Source organism: Oryza brachyantha, chromosome 9 (assembly GCF_000231095.2).
Source record: "Oryza brachyantha chromosome 9, ObraRS2, whole genome shotgun sequence".
Taxonomy (NCBI): domain Eukaryota; kingdom Viridiplantae; phylum Streptophyta; class Magnoliopsida; order Poales; family Poaceae; genus Oryza; species Oryza brachyantha.
This window is the reverse complement of record NC_023171.2, coordinates 11,176,197-11,194,374: the sequence shown is the minus strand read 5'-3', so window position 1 is coordinate 11,194,374 and position 18,178 is coordinate 11,176,197. Positions and strand designations below refer to the sequence as shown.

At 44.9% G+C, this 18,178-nt stretch overlaps 2 protein-coding genes across 2 annotated transcripts; one reads left to right on the top strand and one right to left on the bottom strand.

Annotated features, from left to right (window-relative positions):
• Window positions 1–254: 254 nt before the first annotated feature.
• LOC102718767 (zinc-finger homeodomain protein 1) lies at window positions 255–1,725 on the top strand. The gene has a single exon (XM_006660654.3). It carries the CDS (start codon window positions 486–488, stop codon window positions 1,326–1,328), a length of 843 nt encoding a protein of 280 aa, XP_006660717.2. The 5' UTR covers window positions 255–485; the 3' UTR covers window positions 1,329–1,725.
• An 8,488-nt stretch (window positions 1,726–10,213) lies between these two features.
• On the bottom strand, window positions 10,214–11,382 carry LOC102712752 (GLABRA2 expression modulator-like). The gene is made up of 4 exons (XM_006661265.2): window positions 11,232–11,382; window positions 11,041–11,142; window positions 10,682–10,956; window positions 10,214–10,610 (listed from the first exon to the last, which is right to left on the bottom strand). Exons 1-4 carry the CDS (start codon window positions 11,284–11,286, stop codon window positions 10,422–10,424), a joined length of 621 nt encoding a protein of 206 aa, XP_006661328.1. The 5' UTR covers window positions 11,287–11,382; the 3' UTR covers window positions 10,214–10,421.
• Window positions 11,383–18,178: the final 6,796 nt, after the last annotated feature.

Below are 18,178 nucleotides of genomic sequence, written 5' to 3'. Positions count from 1 at the left end.
CCAAATGTCTCGATCAAATATTCTAAACCGCAATTTAAAAGACGTTGGAGCCAAACCACTTGAAAAGAGCAGAGAGCGTAGCGAAAGGGACAGCGAGACATGAGGAGGGAAGCGGTGAACAGAGGAGGAGAAATGGAGAAAGCGAGTTTGCTATCTAGAGAGAGGAGGAGGAGGAGCAAGAGAAACAAAGTTACATCATCACCTAGGCCGCGCTGCTGCTGCAGCCAGCAGCGGCTTGCCTGGCTGCTGCTGCTGCTGCTAGCTAGCAGCGGCGCGTCAAAACTGGCAGTCAGATGGTGTCCACACTCTGCTGCATCTCTTATCCCTTCATCCCGGTCTTAACCTCGCTAAAGCTTCTCTTAGCCTCCTTCCATGCTCAGCAACACACTCAAACCAAAGACTAGACAAAGCAGCTAGGACAGTAAAGCTTAAGTGGTTTGCTAGCTAGCAAGAAGAGCTTTGCCGGCAGGCCGGCGACGGCGACCATGGACTTCGATGACCATGACGACGGCGACGAGGAGATGCCGCCGATGCCGGTGAGCTCGAGCTACGAGACTCCGCCGCAGCATGGCCTTGGCGTTGGCGGTGGGATGGCGCCCAAGCCTCCCGGCGAGCTTGGCAGCCGTGTGAAGGGTCCCTCCAGCTGCGGTGGCGGCAAGTACCGCGAGTGCCTCAAGAACCACGCCGTTGGCATCGGCGGCCATGCTGTGGACGGCTGCGGCGAGTTCATGGCAGCCGGCGAGGAGGGCACCATCGACGCGCTCCGCTGCGCCGCGTGCAACTGCCACCGTAACTTCCACCGGAAGGAGTCCGAGTCACTCGCCGGCGATGGCTCACCCTTCTCCCCCGCCGCGGTCGTCCCCTACGGCGCCACGCCGCACCACCAGTTCTCCCCGTACTACCGCACCCCTGCCGGTTACCTCCACCACCACCAGCATCACATGGCCGCGGCAGCCGCCGCCGCCGCCGCCGCGGCAGGACACCCGCAGCGGCCTCTCGCTCTCCCGTCAACCTCGCACAGCGGCCGCGACGACGTTGACGACCTGTCCGGGATGGTGGGGCCCATGTCGGCGGTTGGCCCGCTGAGTGGCATGTCCCTTGGTGCTGGCCCCTCCGGCTCCGGCTCCGGCAAGAAGCGCTTCCGCACCAAGTTCACCCAGGAGCAGAAGGACAAGATGCTGGCCTTCGCCGAGCGCGTCGGGTGGCGCATCCAGAAGCACGACGAGGCCGCGGTGCAGCAGTTCTGCGACGAGGTCGGCGTCAAGCGCCACGTGCTCAAGGTGTGGATGCACAACAACAAGCACACCCTCGGCAAGAAGCTGCCATGACCGGGAGCAATGCATTCGATCTCCTCGTCGGCATGCACCAAGCTGAGGTCCCATGCATCGATCCATCCCAGGTAGCTGAGCTGATCGACCGGGCGTGGCGGCTAGCTTAGCTTAGCTAGACCCCGGACCCCGGTACGGTAGGTACCTGAACCTTATTTATTTAGAGTTGGACTTAATTAATTGGTGGCTTAGGTTAATCTGTAGCAAGAGACTGAGAGAGCATTCGTTCTCGGCTCTAGGTGGTTCTTTCTTTTCTTCTCTCTTTTAACTGTTGTTCGTGCTGTTTAATTCCTATGCATGGCTTGGCCATTTGCCGATTTGGTTCTTCTTGGGAATGTGCCTGATGTTTCAAGTGATCGATCAGCAGGTGAGGAATTGTGTCTGGGGATTGGGGCTAGCTCTAGCTGCATGGATTCAGTGTATGTGCTCTTATATTTTTTGTGGTTGGGACCTGCGCGCTGGGATAATTTTACCCATGGGTCGGGCCATTCGTCTAGGTTTGCTAGTAGCAATAGTTTTGTTCGCTACTATGGAGTACTGCCACTCCTAAAAAAGATAGGCCACTGTTGCATCCCTTTCACTCCCAGCTTGTCTTCTTCTTCTCCACACATATTCCTGCTACCGTATTTCCAAACTCGTTAATTCCCCGACACTCTTGTAGTAACATGTTCATCTAATCTGGGCATGCATTTGTTAACCGTGGTCGATCAGATCAATGCAAGCTGCTTATTAACAACTTCCACATCTCGAAACAACCATGACGTTGCTCCAATTACTCCTACGATAGATGTTCAGTTTGATGCTTGCACTAGCCGGTCTACTCCATGACGTGATCCTTTGTTTTTTTTTCTTCCCCCGTTTTTTTAATCCCTTTTTATCTTGCATTAATGCGCGCAACCGTTTGCTCCATCTCTATACCGCATTAACTCACTCCCCCATTCCGCGAGCATCGTCCATCCAGGTTCCGTTTTCTTGACACGCAGCAAGCTATGCACTCTCCGTGAGAGCATCCATATACATCCAGAGGTGACGAACTGACGACGGTTCCAGTCTTTCAGAGAGCTAATACACTCTCTGATGCTCTGTGCACCCAACGCATGCACCCGTCCCGTCTATTCGATCCCTTGCTCCGTCCCGCACTATTTCCATAGGGTTTTTTAGTTTTTTATACAATGTTTTAACTTTTCTTCTTATTTAAAATATTTTTACGATTAATATTTTTATTTTTATTGGATGATAAAATATGAATAGTACTTTATGTATGCCTAACTTTTTTAATTTTTTATATAAAATTTTCAAATAAGACGAATTGTTAAGCGTTAGATACGGAAAACGAAAAATAAAATTATTATGGGATGGATGAAGAACTTCCTGCCACTTACACGCCTGCTGCTACTTCAACTTTACGCTTTAATTTATTGCCGTGTCTTCGCCAAATGGCCCAAATGCTAAGACGCCAGAGTGCATGTGGATGTAGTTGTTGCATTTCACTACGGCGAGCAATGGACCGGGAGAAAGCTCGGGCACATTTAAGACGACGAGCCCCTCCCTCCCTCGACCCGATTTCGCAGCGACGGCATGGCCGGAAGCCAGAGCAGCGCGCGTTGTAGCGTACGTTTTCGTTGGATTTTCGGGGCTGGAATGGTATTGGCCGCTGCCGTTGCGGCAGGAACGGGAGCTAGCAGAAATGCAATGACCTTTCTCGGTTTCTCTCTCTCTCTCTCTTCCTCCTCGTGGTCGAGTGCCTGGCTAGTTTGGCTTTCACCAGCTTCCTCGCGTTGCAGCCTTGCAGAGGCATGGAGCGATGGACCGGCCGGGCCGGACTATCGTGTGGATGGATGCCTGACTGTACGGCCGGACCGGCCGGAGACATGTCCATGCCATGATGCAGATCACAGAGGCAACTAGGCTATGGCATGTTTGTGCATGTAGGATAGTATAGGGTAGGCGTGGGCACTGGCCAGTGGGCAGTGGCAGGGGCAGGTGTAGTAGCAGAATCTGATTGAAGGTCGCAAAGTTTTGTTCTTAACACAGAATTTGCCCAGGCTGGCGACTGGCACTCTGGCAGGTGGGACCGGCTAGCCCAGGCGGTGCTCACCTGGCTCCATGGAAGTATATGCGGTGGTGGGAAGAGAATACAACAACATAGCTCATCATATTTAGCTTAGGCGCCATGGCCATCTGGACGACCTGATCCAAGCTTACCCTGCCTTGGTCTGGCTGCCCAGACCAAGTGTGGTGCATGCCCCAGCGTGTGGTTTCACTGCCTACTCCCGTGGTGTGCACATCGGAGGCCGCATTTATGAACAAAAACACCTGTGGTCCCTTGAACACTTTGGTTTAGGAAAATGAAATGCGTCGTTGGTTTTTCAGAGAGGGGAGGTTGCATTGCAAGTTGGCATCCTGAATCCCGTGCTACAGTCGTACTGCTTCGCCAATTGCCAAGCTGCACTGCCGAATCCGGGACATGTACCATTTCCGTTTTGGGACAGGTAGGGATATAGCTTTTTCTTGGCTATTGTTTTCCACGTACTGTTTAGTACTACGACTATATGAGGAGATTTTGTTGTTTTTTAAATAGGTTGCTTGGTTGTTTAGAACTCAAGGCCAAGTCTTTATCTAGAGTAATTTTATGGTACTAGAAGGAATTAAATTTTACGCTAAAATTTTGATACCTCTTAGTATCTACTCAAAGACTATAAAATTACTCTTTTATCTATATACCTCATCACATATCATGCTAATGATATACCGATATGCAGAACAGAAAGCGCGGTTGTTAAAAAGAGACGTTCGTGTTCTTTCCAATAAGAGAAATTTTATGTAAAGTATCCAAAAATACCATTTTTTTAATGTAAAATTTTAATACCACGAGATAGGGCTGTCACTGAATATTCAATAATCATCACTATTTTGGTAGAGTATGAGTAAGGATAATTACTCATTAAAATTTTAGGTATGAAAAGGTTATTATGTATTTTATTCGTGCCCATTTAATATATATAAACTCACGTACACATTAAAAAACCATCAAATTTAACTGAGATTTTGGAGAAATAATTTATTATGACGAAGAGACACTTTGTACAATTTTTTGTCCATTTATATATGTCAGATCCACATAGTACATTCTTTTACCCATTGAATTACCCATGTCTATTGGGTAACACCCATTGAACTTGGATATGGGTAATATGTTTGAAAATGGATAGGGTATGGTTTACCAATGCCCTCCATAATGATAAGCCTACCTCGAGGGCTCGAGGTAGCTATATCTAGATGTATCGATTTTTTATACTATAAAATTGGTAGCACGTATACCGTCTCAAGGTCAGTAATCAAAGTTATAAATGTTCCATGACATGGTACTAAGTGACAACAACACTACAACATTACTTGCTATCGACAGTGCTCTTATTTTAACAAAAAGATAGGATATTTGTTGCAAGAGAAATTGTATGGTAAAGTACGTGGAGCTACTAAATTTTATTCTAAAATTTTAGTTTATCTGGATATCTATATCACGATGTATTAATTTTTAGAATAGAAAATATAACACCTTGAGATAACTTTTTCTCAATGACGGTAAAATTACCTTGCAAATCTTCCTCTTGGTGTAAAAAAAACTAACCGCGCATTCGCTCATTCCAAACCCTGGCAAAAGCGGATCAGATTCAAATTAAAGCATGACATGCTAGTTAACATAATTGTCCAGGACTGTGTGAACTATTGGCAGTTAATCATTCACACCGTGCAATTCCTGCCACAGTGGGGTTGCTTAAATCAGTGCGACCACTTTCACCTACATGATCAGGTAAGCAGAAAAATCCACTGTCGTCGACCCGCCAACCCGTGCGCGCCTACATTTCATGAGGCTCTCAGCATGTGCCTTTTTTTTTTTTTTTTTGCCAAATTAACATCTTGCAAACAGTGGCGGTACGTACTTTGCTGATCCGATTCTGAGACCTGAGCGTGCAATACATGTGTTTGTCAGCACTGATACATATATCCGCATTGGCTCACCACCTCATTTAAATTCAATCAGAGACACATGGCCCCGGTTTGCATGCATATTGGCGACTTTAGTATAGTAGTGCATACATCCTGCAACCGCAGGAGTCAGCCAATTGATTAAAATCAAGAGAGCTCGCTGTATATACACGGATCATGCATCTATGCTGGCCCTTGTTCCTTTCAGCGTGATGAACAGTACTATCTTTGTTTTATATTATAAGAATTTCTAATCTTGCTTTACAAAGGAGGAAGTAGTAACCACCAAAAACCGGTATACTCTAGATCTCGTGCATGTATGGGATTAAGATCCTCTGCAGTCAGAACATGATTTCTTTGTCACTAATATATGAGCCTAACGGACCTTAGGTCTATATGCCAGCAACAAGGGCATGGGGTTGACTGCAGAGAATTCTGATCCGCATGTACGTGATAGTAGTCAGCCCGTCGTCAATGAGACGGTTTGCTCTAAATGCAAGCGAAAGTGAGCAAGGGTTTATTGCTTGCTTGTACTAAACACCTTACTGTTACACACTCTCGTCGCCTTCTTGCTGACAATGACTCGACAGAGTTAAGGGTTCCAGTCAAAGACACTGTGCCAGGTGGGGCCCTGCAGGGACAAGGCATGCACGATCAAATTGGTAACAGCGGGTCACGCACTTGATCATTCACGCGTCGCTGCAACTTTGGCGTAGGCGTGATCGCAATATATGGCTCAGACCTTGGTTGGTACTGTGCAGTGAAAACTCAACGGATCAGTCCCTGATCTCTCTCGCACGATGGAAAAAAATGAACAAAATGACACAGAAACCAGGCGTAGCTAGTTGGCTTTTTGGTACACTTGACTTTGACCACGCATGCATGGCACGCATGGATGTGCATTGTGCTGTCATTCAGTCAATGGAGGACGGGAAAAAAAAAGAAGAAGTCAACCCTTGTGCCCTGTTTAGCTTATGATGGTGTGTGTGTGTGGATAATGCAACACTGAGGTGATGCTTTGAGATATCTAATCGTAGGCCCTACTAATCACGACCAGACGTACGTGATGTGAGGGTTCATGAGCCGTTTCCCAAATAGATTGCATGTGCGATGCTCGTTGGCAAGAATGCTTTTCAGATTAAAATACAAATGCTTGATGCTAAGTGAACCAATCAATGCACTGCTAGTTCAGAGAAGAGAGCTTGAGATTGTGTTAACTCTGCTGCGGTCTACCTTATTTTCCATAGATTGCTGGTTTTGTAATCAACGCTTTGTGAGCCGGAGGCGACAAATGCAGAGAGCTGGGGCTTTGTCAGTGCGAAAGACTGTAGGCCTCTCTTCCTTTTTGGCCTACGTGGGTACGTACGCTGCAAAAGTGAGGGCAGGGAGACGACACAGTCACGGACATGCATGCATGCGGCAATGGTGCGTGCACGTCCTTGAATCATGAGCACCTTCTCTCCCGGGCCTGCAGCCTGTTGCATGCTAGCTGCTGCACATTGATGCCGCGAGTGCAGCTTGTGGAAAGTGAGCCGAGAGGAAAGTTGGAGAGCATATGTATAAAGCCACAAGGGCCGATCAGGATGGGCTCAGCCATATGCCCATATGCGTCCGTGCACGCGCTGTAAAAACCCGGCCTCTTTGCGCGCGCTCTCTCTCTCTCCTCTTGCTATAGCTTCGTAGCTTCATCAGAGCTCTGATCGGAGCACTAGCAGAGTGTGCGCCCAAAAGGTCCGGGGTAAAATTTACGGCAAAGAAAAGACATGCAGCTTTACTTACCACCCATACAAAAGATGCCGCATTGCGACGACCTTCGAGTGCCATGTTGCTAGATGAGGTTGCAGTCGACAGGATCAACCGAATTATGCGTCGATCGTTGGTGCCATACTTATTAACCGGCGTAATACATAGCCTCAGATCTGTCCAAGTATAACTAAGGCCTGTTTAGTTTCAAAAATTTTCCTTCAAAAATATCAAATCGAATCTTTGGACACCCAAATAAAGTATTAAATATGGGTGCTTTTACGGTACTCTTTACTTAGAGACATAGTAGTGTAATAGGTGCATCTGTCACCATTGATTTTAATGGATATTTTTGTCATTTACATAAATAAAGAGAGGGACAAATTAGTCCTTTTGTTTTATTTATTGAGTAAGCTATCGAGATAGCAGGCCATCAAAACTATTGCAAACTGGAATTTGAACGGAAGGGGAAAAAAAGGAAATCAAGAATTATATCCGTGATGTTTTTGGAAGAATTATATCCCACGATTTATTTTCAAAACTTCTTTTTATTTGGACAATCAAAATTAACTTGACCCAATGCAAAGCATATAGATTTTTTCCAGTGTGTGTTATATATATATATATATACGCGAAAAAAAATTGCGCCTGGCGCGGCGCGCGTGCCCACACATTAGAGACCGGCCCCCTTGATAGAACCCTATGAGCAATGGCTAATTAGATGTACAACCTCCATCCCAAAATTAATCAAAATTTTACATTTTAGATAATGTTTGAATATTCATCTTATTTATTATTTTTATGATTAATATTTTTATTGTTAATTGAGGGTTAAAAATGAATAGTACTTTATGCGTGACTAATTATTTTTTATTTTTAGATATTTAATAAATAAAATGGGATGATAAAATGCTCGATACAGAAACCAAGCAATGCTCTGATTTGGGAACGTATTAGTATATAATTACATAACAAGGAGTACTACGTATCATTTTGTTCTATGGTATCAACATAAAAATCCTCCGGAAGCATGGCAAAGGCCCACCAGCGAGTCAGCGACGCCCACGATCGGCTACCATGTATTCGTACGCACGAGAGTCGTTGCCGCCGCAAATTATTCGGTGGCGCATATCACGCGCCCCCTGCCGCCCGAATACAATGGAAATCACATGATTCTCTTCTAATTATTTGCCGAAGAGGACGCTAACTACGTGAATCAAACATTCAAATTATACTAATGCCATTATAATTTTACCCTTATTGCCCTTCTATTACATTACTGCGTAATCTAATCACTATATTATTAACATATCTAAGCCGTTAGATTTATCGTAATAGACGGCTCACAGACACGGTAGTGTACCTTAAAAAATTCATTAAACATAGATGAAACGAAAAACTAATTACACAGTTTCGGAAGAAATCGAGACGAATTTTTTGAGACTAATTAGCCCATGATTAGCCATAGGTGTTATAGTCACCAACATTCGTTAATAGCGGATTAATTATGCTCAAAAGATTTATCTCACGATTTCTAGGCGAACCATAAAATTCGTGTTTTCATTCGTATCCGAAAACTCTTCTGATATCTAGACAAACGTTTGATGTGACACTTAAAAATTTTCATTTCTTCAATTAGATACCCCTAGAGCTGCAGATCTATCGTTGTGTCGTACACTAAAATGGCCACCTACTCGTCTAGTCGGTCTTGCAACGACTGCATGCGCCATTGACCGGAGTCGGCAAGATTTGTCGGCAGACACAGAAGAATCTCTCGTTCCCGGGTCGCCACCACTCATGATTGTTATTCGTCGAATGGCCGGGAAGGAAAGAAAAAAAAAAAAGCGCCGGCCGGGACGCAACAGGCGAGACTCCCCCACCGCGCCAAATAAAGGCCATCGCAACCCAGCTCCAACACATGCGAAGCACGCTCGCCGCGCGATCGGCAGCAAAACCGTACCAGATCACGGCGAAACCGCGCGCGGGGTGTACGTGCCGCCGGCCGCGCGCCCGGCCCGGTCGCGGTGACCGATCGGGACGCATCGGGGAGCGGGTGAAAGGGACGAGACGACCGTACGTGACACTCGCCGGTGTCGCGCGAGCCCTGCCCGTAGGTTTTGGGCTTTCGCCGAGTCAGTCGTCGTGCGGCGCCGGGTACGTTGCGTAGTACGTGCGTGCGGGTACGGCCGTGACTGCACCCGCTGCTCCGCGCGGGGTGGTGCGCGCGTGTGTTCGATCGAGGCTGCAGAGGCCCCGTCCCCGTGTGCCGAGTGAAATTTATGGGTTGTGTGGTTGTTTTCACGGTACGGACCATGGTTTGTGTGGTCACCCCGCCGCAATCGTGTGCGGGAAGAGAGGAGGACTGACAGATCGGGCTGGTAGCGTCAGCGCGGATCGAGTCAGTGCTCAGGGGTCCCTGTACGAACGGTCGTGCGGCGCAGTGATCATCGCTCTGCCTACTGGAGTAGTGGTTCTAATCAATGAACTGTTTGTTCCGTTTGAAGGAAACAGTAGCGCGAAGAGGTTCTCTGTGCGACCGGTTTGGGCAGATCAAATTATTTAGGTATGTGTTTGCTGATAAGGTTCATTGATCTGCCAAACTAAATAGGGTTCCTTGCTCTTTGTGATATGATTACCCCTTTTGTGGGGGCACACAAGAAGATAAAAGATGATGTTTTTTCAATTGAAGCAGTGGGACAAAGTGGTTCGACTTTGCAAATAAGAATGCCAGCGTTTGTTATGCTACATATTTTCTTTTCCCGATATAATCTATTTTCAGGACAATTTTCTTCCTTTACTAGTTACTACAGCCAGCAGCCAAGCAGTGAACGTTTTGGGACTCTTGTTGGGCCTAAAGCCTGTAAATAGTACTAGAACACGATTGGTTGGGCCTATAGTCCATGCCAATCTCGGACTAAATTAGAGGGGTCGAGTATTAAACTAGCCTAGGTGACTAGGTCAATTTGTTTTGGCCCAACATAGGTTGCGGCTCAGTTGCGTGCATGGCAAAATGGCGAAAGAGCACCCGGGCCTGTCGTTAGTCGTTTCTAATCGACATTTATCGGTTTATCCTCCTGAAAGACCTCATGTCAATGGTTCATCTCATCCTGCCTAGTACTATTCTCAGGATAAAAATTTGTTTAAGTGAAGAATCTCAGGAATCTGGACGTGCCACCAAACAGATATCATATCACATACTACATCTGCAATGCCAACAGGATTTGACTGTTTGGAAAACAATCTCAATCTACAGACACAAATCACATCGACATGGAGAATAGAGCATAACACCCAAGACGCAAACCAAAACGGAAACCGCAGCCCACGCACGCTGGAGCAGACGCCGATGCTGCCGTCCCGTCACGCTTGCAAGTGGTGGAAGCCGCTGAGAGCTTCCTGCAAGTGCTTGACCGCGCTGTCGTAGTTCACAAAGCCCATTAACCAGAACTCATGGCGGTCCATCGACATGAGCTGGATGAACTTCTCCGCTGGCCTCTGCTTGCTGGCCGACGGGCTCGCCGACCTCAGCCGGTGCAGAGGAATCGCCACCTGCCCATCACCCACACCAGTAACCAACGGATCGAGTACTGTGAGTGATCTCAGCTAGCTAGCGCGTTTACCTTGTAGTAGCTCCACTCTGTCCGGCCACCGCCGGCCTCGTAGGAGAGTGGGTTGTCGCTGCAGAAGGCGACCCTGGCCGTAGAGAGGTACAGGATCCCCATGACCGGCCCGGCGGAGGTGGAGAGGTAGCACGCGTACGACTTGCGGAGCTGCTCGTCGGGCGGCGCGCTGAACGCCTGCCGGAATATCCTGTCGTGGCCGCCCTCGGCCAGGATTTTGGTCCCCTGCGCGATCCTCCCCACGGCCGCCTCCCTGATGCTCGGCGCCGTCCTCACTGCGGAGATCGATCGAGCAGCGCGGGTCGGGCACACGCGAAACAAAGCCATCATCGTACGAGGGAACACGAAACGGTACTCACGGTGCTGCCATGTGTTGCGCGACAGGTCCTCGGCTTTCCTGGTGGCCTCGCCGACTCTCCGCCCCCACCGCGACAGTGCATTCTTCACCGTCTCCGTCCTGCCTGCACCGGAGAGCAATCAAACCGAACTGTAAGCAACAGCGCGCAGCGAGCTTGTTTGGTCACCAGGAGGAGTAGCGCTGCGAACGTACTTGCCGACGGTTGCACCGGCGACGGCATCGCGTAGGGGTTAGCCTCCGTTGCCATCTCGGCGAGTCGGCGACAGGGCGCGGGTAAATCGGCGGAGGCGGCGGCGGCGGCGGCGGCCGGAGGAGGAGGAGGTTGGAATGTTCCCTTCGTATCTGCCGATTTGTCCCGCGCGACGTATCGAAACGAATAGGCTAGAATGGGTGGTCGCTTCTGCGCGACGGCTACGACGAACAGCTCATCCCGTGGAGTTCGACAGAATATAATTTTACCGGAACGGGACGAGTCACCTAACATGGCCGTTCTTCTTTTTTTTCTTTTTTATAAGCGCTTCTGTTGCACCGGCTCTCCTACACGGTCCGTGGAGTACACGTACGTGCAGGCGGGCGCCGGTGCGTGTCGCACGCGCTTGGCTCGTTTCTCAGCTTGTCTGTCGGTGTCGTCGAATCCGTAGCGTGCGGAGCGGCGCGGGAGGGGAGAGTTTTTATGGTGCCACACGTGACGGGGGCGCCGGAACGAGACGGCACGGCTGACTATTTCTCCTTAGAAAAAGGAAAGTTTTGGCTCTGGTTGAGGGATGCAGCGTCGCGGACAAAAACCGCGCCGGTCCTCGTTCGCGTCGCGCAACGACTTGGAAAGGAAGATGCTTCTCCTATGAAACTATACTACCTAGGCCGCGTTCGGCGCAGGCAGTAAGATAGCTAACTCCTCTCTTTTTCCACGCGTATGTTTTCGAACTATTAAACGCTGTATAAAAATTTTCTATAGAAAAGTTATTTTTAAAAAATCAGATTAATCTATTTTATATTTTTTAATAATTAATAAATTAATTAATCATGTACTAATATATTACTGTGTTTTCTACGCCGAATAACTAACCCACCTCCCACCTAATGACGAACGCGGCTCTAGTTGGGTTCTATGGTAGTAGTAAAGTATTTTGCGTTTTCATTGGGAATCCTTAGTCAGTAGCACCTACCTGCTCTGCTCAGTTGGTAGTTGCGTTGGTAAAGCGACTCTAACAAGTTCATTTTTTTTAAGCCCTTGAATTTGTAGATTCTCCTTTCAAAATGAACAGGTGGTACAATTTCACCTCTCTATTTAGGTTTCTCTCTCTCTTTTAGTCAGTGGAAGCTTATTCCTAAATTTGGCTTCCCTTGTTGCAATACATTATTTTAGTGGGATTGATTCCCAGTAATAAAAGAATAAGTTGAGTTATGGACTTCAATTTCTTCTTGAGCTTCAGAAGCCCACCAACCGGGCAGCCCACTTTCTTGCGGCCCACTGATTACTACCAGGCGTAAAGGCTAAAAGGGCTAAGATTACCAACAGTCCCAAATGCAAGAAGCGCTAAAATTTAGCCTTTACCGCTAGGAAACAAATCAGGACAAGTTTGTTTAGACCAACCAAATCGAAGTAGATAAGTTTCTTATAAGCCAATTCAAATCAGAATATAGATAAGATTTATCTTATATTAAAACATACAAAAAGATGAGCATGTAAATGCATATCTAATAGACAAAGAGATGGAATGGGTCCGGTAGGAGGGTAAATAAACGGATCCACAGTTGTTATTTTGTAATTTTGCGGAAACCTTACAAAATTATCGGCTAAAGTGAAGGAATTTCATTGCATATTATAAAAGAACATTTTTTTTCAATACCTGAAAACATTCCAACTTTTACTTTAAATAGGTTCCGACCAATTATTCCATGATCACAACTTGATTAAAAAGATGAATTTACTTAGAGTAACAGAGATAACTTCCATACGTAGTTGGTGAAAATTTGTCGAGCGGAAATCTCCAATGGCTTGCAATTACATGTAGTAAGGCCCCGTTTAGTTCAAAAAAATTTCACCCAAAAACATCACATCAAATCTTTAGACACCTAAATAGAGTATTAAATATAGATAAATCGAAAAACTAATTGTACAATTATGTGGTGAGACGAATCTTTTGAGCCTAATTAATACATGATTAGCTATGAGTGCTACAGTAACCCATATGCGCTAATGAAGGATTAATTAGGCTCAAAAGATTCGTCTCGCGGTTTCCGTGCCAACCGTGAAATTCGTTTTTTCATTCTTGTCCAAAAACTCTTTCCGATATCCGGTCAAACGTCTGATGTAACATGCAAAAAATTTCATTTCACCAACTAAACACCCTCTAATTGTCTTCCTCAAACCAAGGAATAGAATCTCCAAAATCAGCAGTCGATCACTCGATCTACACATCACAACTGACGATAGATGTTGAACTAGACTAAAATATAACAGCAAAGAGTAACTAAGTTGCAAAATGAGTATTCGATTGGATCTTGCCATTGCTAAAACTATTGAAGACAAATCGGTACAGACACCACACCAATGAGAACCACCAAGATCATGACATTTAGGATGTCGTCATTGCTATTCCGGACATATAAAACTAGATTTTCACCCAAAAAGCCTACCTGAGACACAGAAATATCCTCTCCAAGTGGTGTGTGGCGTGGTGGCGTCCACAAGTGTAACTTGTGTCAATTGAAACCCTTGTAGCTACATGTCCTCCTTTATTATGCAATCCAAATAATTAGAAATATTATTTAAAAATCATAAATAACACAAGATTATTATGTCATAAATTTAATTGTTACGAACAATTACATTTGTACTAGTGCCTATATTCTAAAATATAAGCATTTCTGTTATTTAATATTGTACCATATTATAAACATTTATGTTACTATTCATAATAGTTATGTCCCATCAATCTCTTACCATTATTTCTCTTTTATCTCTAATTATACTTGCATATCCATCTATTCCTCATTTATGGAGGGACAACTAGTTTTCTCTTCTCAACTTTAACCCTACTGAATAATCTAGAGATAATTACTCCCTCCGATTTTTTTTGACCTCTTTGACTTTTTGATCTACGCGTGATCGTTCGTCTTATTAAAAAAATTATATAATTATCGACTATTTTATTATGACTTGATTTATTAGTAAAGTAACTTTAAGTATGATTTATAATTTTGTATATTTGGACTAAATTTTTTAATAAGATGAAGGGTCAAACGTAAATCAAAAAGTCAATGGTGTCAAACGAAAAAAAACGAATGAAGTATATTTTGAAACAAATGGATTATATGTTTTGAAATGTAAAGAAACAAATATAACCTCAAATACACACCATCTATGCGGTATATATATTACACACCATCTTGGGCAATGGCTGGCCACCTATGCGGATGTGCCTCTGTGCGCTTGTGGTATGTATATGTGCATATGCACGCACGGCCCTTCCGGGTTCCGGCCGTGTAGCGATCGAGTTTGCCCTCCTATCTTTCTTTCCATCGTTGCACGGCGATGAACTCAAAACTCACAAGTCCATCCACATCATCCATACCAATGCTGGGCATACTACCCAACCCGCTAGCAAGCGACGTCGTGAAAGGAACACACTCAACGCCACACTGACACTGCTGCCATTGTTTCACCAAAGGGTGCGATTTTCGAGGGCTCCTCAGACCAAAGGGTTGGTCCACAAGGCCCCAAAGTTTTCATGTCCCATGATGACCAAACAATTGTCCGATTGATCGGCACGCTCTGACCCTGATCGAGACGATCGATGCCATCACCTGTGCTGTCAATCATATTCTCCCTGGGCCAAACAAATAATGGGACCTGCTATCCCCGTCTCACGACAATTTTATTTTGACATTCTCTTATTTGTTTCAAAACAAAATTTATTTCTTCATTAATTATTTGCCTTGGAGTTTTACGAAGTGGTGGACTAGAATTTAAAAAGATATGAAACAAATATATTGTGATTTAAAAAGTAACAAATATTAAATCGTGTTGCTTTATATTGATTATATGAGGTAGTCTAACTGAAGTCTTTTGGGACGGATGAGGTCCGCGTATGGCTGTGTCGGTTAGCTATTTAGATTCTCTCGTTTTTCGAGCGCATGTTTTTCGAACTACTAAAATACGTGTTTTTACGAAAATTTTATATAGCAAAGTTGTTTTAAAATATCATAGCATCTATTTTTAATTTTTTTATAATTAACAATTAATTAATCATATATACTAATCTATTAATATGTTTTCTGTATCAGATCCAACCTAACCCAAACCGAACCTGGCCGTAGCCAGGTACCTGCCGCTGCCCCTGGCAACGTAATTGACCAGGCTGCGTGCCGGCCACCGGCGAGACCCACCGTGTCCCTGCCATGGCGGGGACGACGCGTACGTCCAAGCCGAGAGGGTCACGGCGCGCCGACGGCGAGGAAGACGACGAGGCGACCGGTCTCGCCACTCCTCTCGGCGCGTGATCCCATCTCGTCGACCCTGCCAGGTTTTCACTGCAGCGTCCTTTTGGCCGGGCACGGCTACCACTTCTGAATTATACTAGTGCTAGTGTACTGCTACCGCATGCTGCAGTAGTGGGAGGGATGAAACGTTTTTAAGTTACAGTTTCGAGCTGGCACGGGCATGGCGCGACGTGCGTTTATTCCCTGGCAGTGGCCGGGGCGAAAAGGGTGAACCGATCCATTCATCCATCCATCGATCGATCGATGCATTGATCGGCAAATCGGCAGGCCGGCCGGCAACTGGCCGTCGCATTCGCATCTGCTTTTTCTCCCCGGGGTTCTGTTCTGTTCTGCAGTGCGGCGTAGATGCATGACTGTGCGTGCTTTGTTCGGTTGTTGATCCAAGCAGGTGGTGTGGTTGAGCCTTTTTCTGACGAATTTTACAGCCAAAGCGGATGAACTGTCGCGATTTTGGCTCGAATCTCGAGGGGCGTGAGAACCGTATGAGAATAAGTTCTCTGGTGCCCCGTGGGGCGTACTTGCATCCACGGATGGAAGGTGTGCTCGTTTTCTAGTATTATACTACTACTGTTCTGAGATGTAAGGTTTCTTAGACTAGCAGGTGAAGAAAGTGGCAGATGGTATCTCTTCGGTGTAGCTGGGGGTGCTGGGATAATTTACCGACTACACATGAGCAAAGAAAAAATGCTTGATCTTGTCAGTGTGTGACAATGTCTTTGAAAATACAGAAGATATCATTATTCAAACTATACTTAATTTGGTAGAAAGCCAAAGATAGAAAATCTTATCGGTCTGATAGATAAAATGTTTATGTATTCGTCCAAGGCTTGACCAACAGGGGTTTGGTGGTGTGATGTGAACTGGAGATCGATCAAAACCTCCTTATACAATGCCGAAGAAGGCCATAAATACTTGCATGTGATGGCCTCAAAGAAGTGGATCTTGGAGAATCATTGCTTAGATTGGTCTCGGACGCGCGCCAAAACTGAGATCCAAGTTCATGCGAGCTCACTATTTTGCAATGAGCACGCGAGTCTGAATCATACTAGGTTCAGTTGATTATGTACAGTTCAGATTCTTTTTCATGTGATCTCCTTCATCCAAATTTATAGGGCCATATGCATTTCAAGATTGGAACTTAATTAGGCCGCGTTCGGCCATCCCACTAGTTAACTAAGCATTCCTCCTTTTTCGCGTGCACGTTTTCCGAACAGCTAAACAGTATATTTTTTATAAAAATTTTCTATAGGAAAGTTGTTTAAAAAAATCATATTAATCTATTTTATATTTTTTAATAATTAATAATTAATTAATCATGTATTAATATATTACTATGTTTTCCGTGTCATGATATAAGTTAACTTATACCTCTCTACCGAACGGGGCCTTAGTAAGTTTTGACTATTAGATTGGCAATCTATAGGTTTACTAGATGTATATTTAAGTATATTTGCATGCCATTGATTTCAAATTAGCCTCCACCTAAGAATGTAAGAAAATACGACACCTAGGAACAAGTTACCAGCTCCAAAACTCATTGTATCTCTTTCAGGATGGACATTTGGTCCATACCTATTACCACTTGGAATGCATGATCTGATTGGTTGTAGTCTAGTTTGGAACGTATGTTCTAATTGGTTATAGTCTTTCTCATGTAGAAATGTCTCCCGAAGGGTACCGTTTTTGCTGTTCTAATTCTTCTAGGTAGTTCATGGTGCAATCGATATATTGAATGCTGCTTCAATAAATTCAACTAATGCATTTCGGCAATAAGTCCATCTGGGAATGAACTGAAGATTTCACCCAAGGTAACATTTTTTATCTGTATATCTTGTGGAGGGTTAGTGCTGACAAAAGATAACTTGATCCATCAACAAAGATAGAGAAGTAGTGGAAGATGCATGCGAACATCTCGTGTTTGAATTCCATGCAGCTCACTTTGTTCAGCGGGCCATTTGCTTTGGAGCATTTTTCTCATCCTTGAATAGATATCATAAGGTATCACCGTTTTTTATGTAAAACCTAAATTTTACATAGAAAACAGTGGTAACTGCTGATACATTCTCAAAGATAATAAAATTGCTCTTTGCTTTGTGTTAGACACTGCGCCTTCGCCACAGCAAGACGGAAGAAAAATGAAAGAAAGTTCCCGTTCCTCCACAATCCACATGTTAGTTATGCATGTACGTGTCTAACCTTAATTATTTTTCGTCCCTTATATCGTAATCTTGTGGCTATTTGGAGAAAAAAAGGAAACAACATATTGACAAACAAAAAATAATATATGAATAAAACTTTTATAAACATGTTCTTAGCAATCAAAAAGCAAAGGTTAAAAAATAAATTACAATAAAAAATATCAAAAGCAAATTAAATTTAAGATTAAAAATTTAAATTTTGACACATAGGTATAAACAGAAGCGAAACGATAATGTCGCTGGTATCTCAAGCTTCTAAGATGTGACCAAAAAATTCCTCTTAGCCAATCGGATAGTATCAACACTAAGGTTCAGGACGGCTCGAGTTAACGAATACTCATCAAATCGGTCAAAATAAAAAAAACTAAATTTCAATATTTCCGCAAAACCTATCGAATTTTATTACCTCTTTCGCAAAAACCGTTACTACTTGCA